This window comes from Megalobrama amblycephala, linkage group LG8, assembly GCF_018812025.1.
Source record: "Megalobrama amblycephala isolate DHTTF-2021 linkage group LG8, ASM1881202v1, whole genome shotgun sequence".
Taxonomy (NCBI): domain Eukaryota; kingdom Metazoa; phylum Chordata; class Actinopteri; order Cypriniformes; family Xenocyprididae; genus Megalobrama; species Megalobrama amblycephala.
In genome coordinates this window covers 9912829-9924679 of record NC_063051.1, presented here as the reverse complement: position 1 = coordinate 9924679, position 11851 = coordinate 9912829, and the positions used below count along the sequence as shown (strand labels likewise).

General features: G+C 35.3%; 1 protein-coding gene across 1 annotated transcript; it reads right to left on the bottom strand.

Annotated features, from left to right (window-relative positions):
• Nucleotides 1–6434: 6434 nt before the first annotated feature.
• cysltr3 (cysteinyl leukotriene receptor 3) lies at nucleotides 6435–11771 on the bottom strand. Its single transcript, XM_048199157.1, has 2 exons — nucleotides 11010–11771; nucleotides 6435–8664 (listed from the first exon to the last, which is right to left on the bottom strand). Exons 1-2 carry the CDS (start codon nucleotides 11014–11016, stop codon nucleotides 7481–7483), a joined length of 1191 nt encoding a protein of 396 aa, XP_048055114.1. The 5' UTR covers nucleotides 11017–11771; the 3' UTR covers nucleotides 6435–7480.
• Nucleotides 11772–11851: the final 80 nt, after the last annotated feature.

Genomic DNA, 11851 nt, shown 5'->3' with positions numbered 1-11851 from the left:
GGATAGTTCACCCAAAAAATTAAAATTATCATCATTTACTCACCCTCATGTTGTTCAAAACCTGTACGAGTTTTTCTTCTGTTGAACACAAAAGAAGATATTTTATTTTAAAGAATGTCAGTAACTAGACAGTTGATGGCACCCATTGACTTCCATAGTAGGAAAAAAAAATACTTGGAAGTCAACGGGTGCCGTTAACCGTCTAGTTACCGTCATTCTTTAAAATATCTTATTTTGTGATCAACAGAAGAAAGAAACTCGTACAGGTTTGAAACGACTTGAGGATGAGTAAATTACACAATTTTCATTTTGGATGAACTGTCCCTTTAAGAACTTTTTTTTTTATCAGTGCATTTTGATTTCTTGCGGGATTTCATAAAATCTTGAAGTTCTAGCCATGTTCTCCTCTGAAATGGTTAATCTTATTCAGTGCAATTTCTATAAAATTACTTGTATAAATGTTTTTATCCAGAATCCAAATTCTTTATCCAGTGCAAATGACCTGAACATTCATTGGTCAAACAGTGTGGGAACCTTGGCTTTGGGTCAAGAACGACAAATAAAATGTGTACTATTTAGCTGAAAATGAAAGTAAATTATTAAGTGAACATAAACTATTATCATGGCTGTATAAACAAAAGTTGTTCCAATGTTAACATCAGCTTTGTGTTCAACCAGAGGATCTGCTTTTCTGTACTGAATTATGATAGCAACTCATTTGGGTGAGTCTCCTTTTTTGGTAGCCTACTTAACCCAGTGTTCTTCATACTTCATTCTGGAGTTTGCAAGCGGCTGTTAGTGTTCTTAGGAATTACACTTTCAAATAAAACATCTGTTGTGGAAAATGGTCATTTTTTGGATAGTCTTATATATTAACACAGTTTGAGTCTTGATGTTGATCTTTTTTCTTGAGACCACATAAATCAGAATGAGCTTTATTTGCCAAGTGTGCGCAAACACAAGGAATTTGATGTGTTTTTTTTTTTTTTTTCAGGAGCTCTTTGTACATGCATATATGACACGAGAACAGAAAGAACATTTAAATAAGCTAAGACTAAGGGGGAAAATAATAATGTGGTATATAGCTGGAACAAAAGACTTATGAACAGATTTGTGCATTATGTACTGTATGTACAGCTGTATAAATAAATAGCCCTATTAAATATGGTGTGAGTATAAATAAACGGTGATGACAAAAAAAAGATTTTTTATCCCTTTAAAGCTACAATGTGTAAATTTTTGGCCGCTAGAGGTCGCTCATTCAAAACAAAGACGTAGCTTAAAGGGTTAGTTCACCCAAGAATGAAAATAATATCATTTATTACTCACCCTCATGTCGTTCTACACCCATAAAACCTTCATTCATCTTCGGAACACAAATTAAGATATTGTTGATGAAATCTGATGGCTCAGCCTGCATTGCCAGCAATGTTACTGCACCTCTCAAGATCCATAAAGGTACTAAAAACATATTTGAAACAGGTCATGTGACTTTAGTGGTTCTATCTTAATATTATAAAGCGATAAGAATACCTTTTGTGCGCCAGAAAAACAAAATAACGAATTTTCAACAATATCTATATGGGCCAGTTTCTAAACACTGCTTCATGAAGCTTCTGAGCTTTATGAATCTTTTGTTTTGAATCTCCTATCAAACGGCTAAACTGCTGAAATCACGTGACTTTGGTGCTCCGATTCACTGATTCGATTCGTAAAGCTCAGAAGCAGCAGTGTTTTGAAAAGTTCCTTTTTTTATTTTTGTGCACAAAAAGTATTCTTGTTGCTTTATAATATTAAGGTAGAACCACTGAAGTCACATGAACTGATTTAAATATGTTTTTAGTACCTTTATGGATCTTGAGAGGTGCAGTGACATTGCTGGCAATGGAGGCCTCACTGAGCCATCGGATTTCATCAAACATATCTTAATTTGTGTTCTGAAGATTAACGAAGGTCTTACGGGTGTGGAACGACATGAGGGTGAGTAATAAATGACATTATTTTTAATTTTTGGATGAACTAACCCTTTAATGACGCCTCGATTTCACGGAATCATGGGATGTGTTGTCTTCACGTCTACAGCCGGTGCAAAGAAACGGGACGGGACGGGACGGGACTCAGGCAGAAATCATGTTCATGGATAAGATTATTAACGTTACTGTAATATGAAGCAGAGCAGGGTGAGTGTTGTGAGAGCAGAAACGAGGCCGCTGGAACGATAAAGAGAGACGAGCGCGACACACGTCTCGAGAGCAGCAGAACTTTTATTATGCCACAGTCGCCGCTTCGGCTTTTTCCGGTCATTCGTATGTGGGGTAAAGTAGCGTTGTTAGTTTTATCATATTGGATACATTTGTGTGTTGAAAATTGTTATAGTGCTACTCTGTGTTTGCTCAACGGCTGCTATGAGACACTTGTTGCACACTGCAGTAAGCTAGATCGATATTAGGCATGGTAAAACATGGTACTCACGGTAAATCAAGAAAACGATATTTAACAATAAGACTTACTGTGTTTAGCTATATAATATGATTAGTTTTCTGTCAATGAATGTATCCAAGTTGCTCACCTGTCTAATAAAACACAAAATATATTAAAGCGTTTTTGGTGTTTCCATGGTTTCTATAAAAAACAACGGAAATCGAGGGTAACGCGGGTATGATGTCATTGATAAGCGACGCACAGACACGTCCCGAGTCCTGGTTAAAATTGCTTATTCCTCTGGATTTAAACATTCTTGGAAGCATTTGTTATAATGTAAGTACACAAGTCAATAAAATATGTAACACTGTTCTAGTGATTTTTGGATATTTTAATCCAAAAATTCTACATCTTATTAAGCAATACTCTAGTTTTTGACAGCACTTGGCCTTATCTTCAGGAAAATCAGATAAACATAACTTCTAATGATATATTAGGTGCATCTGCTCATTGATGCGAATATCTAACCAGCCAATCATGCGGCAGCAAGCATGCAGACATGGTCAAAAGTTCAGGTGTTTTTGAAACTGAACATCAGAATGGGTACGAAATATGATATAATTGCATGAATGTGTATCAACCTTATGTGTCTCTCAGTGTAGAAATGCTGCATATATATATATATATATATATATATATATATATATATATATATATATATATATATATATATATATATATTAGTGCTTAACTGGTTTTCAGTTCATTGTTCTTGGTGGTCGAGAATGTTTAAATGAGTTTAGATATGAAACGCATGTTGCATGCCTCACTCCACCAGATATCTGTTTTCTCTTTCTTGTGTTTTGTTTTCTCCAAAGGAAGTGATTTTAGTCCAATTATACCTTATCTCACAGATCTATTCCTGTTTCTAAGGAAAAGTATGTAGGCCAAACCATGTGTCTGGAAGATGCCTAAGTTTAACAATTACTTCCTTTGGAAACAAATGAGTTTACAAGATGTTGTTAGAAATCAAATACCAGTTAATCACTTCCTGTATACATTTACTTATAATAGTACACATTATTCAAATACAAATAGGGACACAGTAGTAGGCATTATTCTATGATAAAGGTTTCAAACGGTAGTATTTTGTATGGTTGTCATACAGAGATTCAGATGAGTTAATCCTAAATAATAGTGCACAGATTTTTTATTTAAAAAAAGGAGCAAGTACAGTTAGGCATGTGACAGTATCAAATTTTCATGTTGCGATTAATTGCTGAAGCTTTTATCACGGTATACTGTATTATCACGATATTGAAATAAGTTGCAAAAAAGTGTTGTCATACTATAACAGGTTTAAGAACTCTTGTAATAACAAAAAGAACTCTGAATGTTTAAATACAATAATACAATACACCAAAAATATATAAAGTAAAATTTTCAAACAGATTAAAGTGCAAAAGAATTAGGCTATAAAGAAGAACAGGAAACACTTTACAGTAAGGTCTCATTATTTATTGCATTAACTAAGATTGAGCAATAGCTACATTTGTTACAGAAAGTATTATTTTTTGTTAATGTTAGTTAAGAAATACAACTGATCATTGTTAGTTTTATCTCAGGTCCATTAAATAAGCTCTTTTGATTTCAGTAATGTTATGAAACAGGAACTAAGAAATTAACATTAACTAAGAATAATTAATGCTTTATAAGTATTTTTCATTGTCAGTTTGGTAATAATGAATTAACATGTTAACTAATGAAGCCGTATGTCTCAAAGTTTTACTGAACAATAACAAATAATCAGAATATATGGCATGTTGTAGTCCAGATTAAAATATAAAAAGGTTTAAGTTTGAAAATAAGTAGCCTATTAAGTCTTTAAGTATTAAGTATTTGGTGCTGTGATGGACAACATTGAGATTACAAAAAACTGAATGGCTGTTTGGAGCATTTTGAAAACTGTTCATTAGCGCAGTTGCTTTGTTTCCGGGGTAACCGCTGCACTTCTGCTGTTCCATCAGCGCCCTCTGCTGTCAGAGACTGAACGTGCACTTTCATTCAGCACATCTCCTTCACTCGTTCAGCCATGTGCTTCTCGTGCACGTTGGGCTTGTTTACATCTGAGCGCGTGTCCCTTTGACACAGAATACAGCGATGTTGTGCATTTTATACGGTTGATGGGGAAAGTATTCTTAAATGCATTATAAAAATTGTAATAATTGGTAATAAATTATTATTTACGGTATTTTGAAGTGCCCACGATAACAATATCGTGCATGTTCATTATCGCGATATATATATCGCGTTACTGAATATCGGCACATGTCTATACACAGTATATACTAACTCCAGTAAGTAGTATACCACTTTTCCCACATTGCTAAGCTCAGTGTCTGGTTAAAACTGTTGTTTTAGTTACTAAAACAAGACCAATAAGTTTGCTTTTTGAAAACTTCTTTATTGAAATGGACTTCATAAATGATCTTCTTGCACATAGTGCTTTACAAAGAGATTTTTACAAGTAGTTTACCAAATAGAAATTAAACAAAAAATAAAGAGTATATAAAAATACAATAATAATAATAACAAAAAGAAATAAGACATTAAAAATGTGGTAACGTACAAAAGTATTTTGATTGTGGTAAAATGTCTCCCGTAGGATGCCTTCATGAATGCACTGAGGTGGCACTGATAATACTGGCCTAGTGCAATGAGAAAGCTCAAATAAATGCTGTTTACAAATCAACATTGATATAATTTCTGCAAATGTGACTGTAAGAGATATATAATGTATGCCAAAAGACTGATTAACCTTATAATGTTGTTATTTAGAAGCAGTCAGTGAAACTCTTAATATGCATGATGAGTATAAATCACGTAGTTACACGCTCTTCCCGTCTTCAATCATATTGACTACAGTTGCAGTGAGCCAACAAATGTTCCACTGAAATTCCTCTCAAATGGGGCTGTAGTTGTTATTTTTTGTTTCTTTGAAGTCTTTGAAGTTTGGGAAATCTCATTTTCAGAACTTATATGATATAATGATAAAATTAATAATTTCTGATATGCAGATAAATGTTTCTAATGCTGCAATTAGTAGAAAAAAATCCTTTGAAAAATCAGCTTCTGCTTCCTGGAAATCTTGACTACATTGTCAACTTTGTTGCTCAAATGTTTCTCTTTTCTATAGCTTAGGAGAGTTCATAAAATGTGAAACTTATCATACAGTAAATGGAAGACACCATAGATTGGGTAATTTAGTCTTGGAAGAATATGATGAGAAATGTTTGAGCTCATATTAAAATTTCTGACTTTTGATTGCAGACTTTTGAATCTGAAAAGATTCTGAGACATTTTTGAGAGTAGATTTCTAGAGGCATGTGAGACAGACATCTAGCTATCTGATAAGGAGATTTGTCTCAATTTAACCTAATTTCTATCTAGGGGATACAATTAAGATAGTGAAGAGAAACCATTTGTGATTTTTCTTCCTGTGGGGAACAATGATCTCTGTGACTTACAATGTCCTCTTGTAACAATGAAAAGTACTTAACTATCAAATATCTTCTCAAACAAACTTTACTGGTTTGTGATGAAACTGAACATACAAATAAAAGTTCTTCATTGACATGAAGATGGAGAGACCACAGTCTTTCATTACCGTGTTTTTCTGTGTTTGTACTGTTTTTCTGTATTGTTCATTTATGATATTTATTTGGGGTTAGCTCTTTTATTTCCATGTTTTAGCAGAGTGGGAGTGTTTATTTTTAATGGACACCTTTAAGGTCATTTTAGCTATTTATGGAAATGTTTATGTGCAAATGTGTTTTATCTGTCTCATTTATTGTACTTATTGATATTTGTTTTACCTCTTGTTCTTAAAGTGATAGTTGAATTGAATTTGCTGAACACAAAAGAAGATATTTTGAAGAATATGGGTAATCAAAGAGTCGATGGGCCCCATTGACTTCCATAGTATTTTTTTTCCATTCTTCAAAATATCTTCTTTTGTGTTCAGCAGAACAATACAGGTTTGAAACAAATTGAGGATGAGTAAAATATGACATAATTTGCATTTTTGAGTGAACTATCCCTTTAATCTTTTTATGTATGTATTAAAATATACAGTAAAGGGGTAATTTCATTGAAAGTGGTATGTTCCAATTAAGTAAGCACAGGAAAAATATGTATGTACAGCTGCTGTCACTAGTAGAAAGGAGCGCTAATGGATGAATTGAGTTTAGTGAGTGATGAACAAGGTTATTGTTAGTGCTGCTTGAGTGTGGTAAACTCCAGCCTCAATTTTTTATGAAGGGGAGTTGGTGCTGTATTTAGTACCTAGCAGTTCTGTTTTTCATTAATAACCTTTGTTTTAATCATGCTCTTAACATCTGTTTTATTTAACTTTTTTTTTTTTTTTTTGCACATCCTATTTTTAATAAACGACATCTTTGACAACAGCTACAGTTTCTGTGTTCCTCTATGCATCTATGGAAGAACCTTTAAAATCCATGGAACCTTTCCATTAATCAAAAGGTGATTTAGAGTGGGAAAAGGTTCTTTAGATTGTTAAAATGAGGAAAAAAAGTTCTTTGAAGAACTGTTCACTGAATGTGGTTCTGGCACGGCTATGACAACCCCCCTTTGGGACCTTTAATTTTAAGAGAGTACCTGAATGAATTGAACAAGAACATGTCCAGGATGCAGTTTGCCCCAATGTTCCTGTAGCTCAAACAGTAGCGCATGCAGGGTTTGATTCTCAAGGAATGCATGAACCTGCAAAATGTATTGCTTGAATTTGATGTAAGTTGCTTGGGATCAAAGGATCTGCCAAATGCATAGTCAAAATAGGACCCATTCTTGAGGTTGTGTGAGATTCACCTACACTTATCTAACGGCCAACATCTTTAAACATTTTAGAGAAGTGAGAGAAAAAAAGAGCTTTGAGTTCGCTTATTCAAGACAACAATACAGACATCTATTCTTTACATCCTGATTTCTTCCTCTTGTCCTTTACTACTGCAAATCAGTATAGACTTTCCTTTGTCAGTCATCAATGCTTTTCTGCAGAGTCAGAAAGTTTGCGTTGCTTTTCAGACACGCAGGCATCAGGCTTCTTTTTGCTTATGACCTGACAGGAGCTGTCTAGGGAGCATGGCAGACAGGCTTGGCGTACGGCAGTGAAGCTTTGTTGTCTCGTCATCTGATGAGTTTCGGATCGGCTCCGGCGTCGAAAAGATGTGTAGAAACCACTGTGATTGAACGAACTGAACGTTCCTCGACCTGACATTCTACGGATTGTCGTGCGGAAGGTCTCTCCCGCAAAGTAGTATAACAAGGGATTGAAGCAACTGTTGGATGCTGCCGTGCACAGCGAGATGACCAGAAATTTCAGGAGGTACTCTTTGACTTGGTCGTCCTTTTTTGTAACAATGGCATTAAGATGGAGTGTGCGAATGACATGGTATGGTAGGAAACACAGCAGGAACGTGCTCAGGACAACCGCGATCAAATACAAAGCACGTCGGCGACTGTTACCCTTTCCATTCCCGATTTTCTTTCCGTTGGCGAGTTTGTAGATGATGCAGCCGTAGCAGACCAGTATTGTAATAAACGGAATGACAAATCCAAGTGAAACCCCCACATAATTTAAGTGAGATATGCGCTCCCATGACTTGAGATTCGCAGGTTCAAAGCAGCGTATCTTTCCCTCCCGTTCGCAAGTGCCTGACATGAGGAACGGCGTTGACAAGAAGGCCACAAATATCCAGATCACAAAGCACGATATACTGGCCCGCCGCACAGTCGCCAGGGCCTTGTTGCGAATGGGGTGAACAACGGCGATGAACCGTAGTACACTGAGGCCTGTAAGAAACAATACGCTTGTGTATAGGTTCAGGTAAAAGGAAAATACACATAAGCGGCAAAACCAGTCTGGGAAATCCCAATGACCATCCCTAAAGTAGTAGACCAGGCGGAAGGGCAATGTCAGGGAGAAGCCAGCATCTGAAATGGCCAAGTTAGTCATAAAAACAGTGTTAGCAGTCTTCTTAGAAGAGTCGATACGCAGGAACACAAACAATGCCACGAAGTTGCTGATGAATCCAATAGGGAATACGACACTGTACGTGATGGTGTATGCCAAATATTTGAAGTCTTCGCAATCCCTACATGTCTGGTTGTAACATTGTATTTGGGTGGTGTTGAGCCGAGGAGTTTCCGATGTAAACATGGGAGCTGGAAACAAAAAGATTTTTAGTTAGAAATTAAACAATTGTTCAGAAAAAGCACAGTCATAATAGGCTTGAAAGGATTAGCTCACTTTAGAATTAAAATTTCCTGATAATTTACTCACCCCCATGTTATCCAAGATGTTTGTCTTTCTGTCTTCAGTCGAAAAGAAATTACGTTTTTTGACAAAAACATTCCAGGATTTTTCTCCATATAGTGGACTTCAACAGGGTTTAACGGGTTGAAGGTCCAAACTGCAGTTTCAGTGCAGCTTCAAAGAGCTCTACATGATCCCAGACGAGGAATAAGGGTCTTATCTAGAGAAACGATCAGTCATTTTGTAAAAAAATAAAAATTGATGTACTTTTTAATCACAAATGCTCATCTTGCACTGCTCTGCGATGCTCCACACTTTACATAATCATGTTGGAAAGGTCACATGTGACGTAGGCGGAAGTACCGCGCAAGTGTTTAGAAAGCGAATGTGCAAAGACTTCAAAGAAGTCAAACGGCCTTTACAAACAAAAACAAAAAAACAATGATGTCGGACGATTTTGAAGTTTGAGGAGAAATTGAGATGGAGTTTCAAGACGGTACTTCCGCCTACATCACGCGTGACCTTTCTAACGTGATTACATAACGTGTGGCGCATCGCAAAGCACTACAAGATGAGCATTTGTGGTTAAAAAGTATATACATCTTTTTTTTTCTCAGTAAATGATGGATTGTTTTGCTAGATAAGACCCTTATTCCTCATCTAGGATTGTGTAGAGCCCTTTGAAGCTGCACTGAAACTGACATTTAGACCTTCAACCCATTGGTAACTGTTAAAGTCCACTATATGGAGAAAAATCCTTTTCCAAATGAACAACCTTCATTTCTTTTCGACTGAAGAAAGAAAGACAAACATCTTGGATTACATGGGGGTGAGTGAATTATCAAGAAATTTTAATTCTGAAGTGAACTAATCCTTTAAGCATGCAAAACTTAATAATACATAATAAGAAGAAGAAGAATTATTATAAATGTTAAAATCCACTTCAAAAACTTTATTGAGCCAAGAGGTCAATCTGTACTGGTCAAGCATCTTTTGGATAAGCAAATTTGCAGGTCACTCAACTTCAGCTGTTGTTTGCAGCAAACTTTAATAAAAACTCTTTGCGTGCGTTTGCCATTTTGCTCTGAATAGATACAAGTCAAGTGTTGCCGCACCAAAAAGATTAAGATAATCAATAAAGAAATGACATTAGAAAGTTACTTACACTAAAATCAAGACATTGCTCAACAATAGGTTACTAAACGAGGAAATAGCTGGGTTTAAAAACTCCCCTCAGTTTCCAATGGGTTGAAGGTTAAAAACTGATATTGCCATGGAGGTTTGATATACAGACAGGGTATTGGGTTTCTTGAGCTGCTAAGTATAAGATGCTTTACGTCATCTAAAACTATTTTAAACAAAAATGTTCTAGTCTTGTATAATTTATATGCATGCATTTTATATTTAATAGTTTATATTTTGATTTAATAATTTAGTATTAGAATACATTTGAATAAAGAAATATATGTAATGTTATATGTAATGTCCTTGTTATTTTTCAACTATCCAAATATCGTTATTTTATCAAGAAGTCTGTTGTTTCCAGTACTCCCATCCATAGTTCATATGCAAAACATATGCAAAAGAATATTCAGCGAGAGAAATGAAAACAGTTGCAGACTAACAATATTCAAATGACAGCTGTATACATGGACACCTGAAAAACAAAACATGAACCGTTGTTCTGCATAAAGAAAGGCATTGTTAAATATTAATATGATCTTTAAACCAATGCTCTGGAAGTAACTAAACAGGTCTGGTTATGCTATTAATATCAAGTAAATGTAAATGCACTTTCACTGGAATAACTCATGCACCAACTCTAACAAGTTTGGCAGCAACGAGTCTTACTAAAAGCATCAAAGGTATTACCATATTTTTATACATACCATGATAATTCCTTATTTAAAAAAGTACTATGAAGATACCATGGTATAGAGATGGGTGTAGATGTATATACCATGGTACTGAAAAAGCATTTATGTTACCTGAAGGTAGTTCCAAAAATACCATGGTGCAAGTCCAAAATATAAGTTATTCTTGGAGAACCATGTCAAAAAAGTACCATTATATAGAATTAAAAAAAGCTACAATACTATGGTATTTTTGGACATCCCTTTAAGTATCCTGTGAATCCCATTATTCATTTCAGAACTATAATTATACATTTAATTATATGTTGAATACATCCATTGACGTCAAAATGTAAAACACAGTATGACTCATATGAGGCTATGGCTGGAGTTTTACTCACCTGTCATTCTCTCTTGACCATCATCATCCTCATCATCAGCGGACTGACTGATGAATCCCTATGAGTCAAGATTTGTGTATGAAAGCGTCATGCAACAAAATGTCAAAATGTTCCTCTCTCGGCAGTTTCAAGTGTCTGCTTCCTTTATAATGTTCATGAAGAGTGCTGTCTCTGTACTTGGGTGTCCAATCCCTAATTCCAATGCCGCGTAATAACAGTCTTTACGCACGAAGTACACCAGACTCTCCAATAGTAGTCGCCTTGGCAAATAAAAAGTGATGTCCGAGTCGCAAACGAATTCTTCTTCAGAATCGCTTGCGTTCAATGATTCATACGAACCGATTCGACTGCAGAGATGTGAAACAAACTACATTTGACACGATATAACCCAATCGAAAACATAGTGGTATAGTACAGCATAAAAACAAAAATAAACGCAAACTTTGACTTCTGGGGACACTTTTGAATAACGATTCAAAATAATCAGTAAAATGTTCAAACGAATCGATTCGTTAAATTGAATCAGACTTCAGAAACTTCCTAAATAATTCCAGAGAAACCACACCTTCAGGTGTTTTTTTTCTTTTGGTAGTTTCTCTGAGCAGATGTGCTTACGTGCTATGCGTAGATTGCGTAATTGTGTAATAATTCCCTTTACATGCCCAAAATATGGGGGGAAACAAGGTTTTTGAAATTATTTTATCACATAGGCTATATGTTAAGAAAATTATTTAATTATCTTGAAGCACATGACTCAGCAATTGCGCTTTTTTTCATCTGTGTTCATGACATTAGCCTATATTTTAGGAAATTTCTCGGACACAGTTTTAAGTCTGGATGTC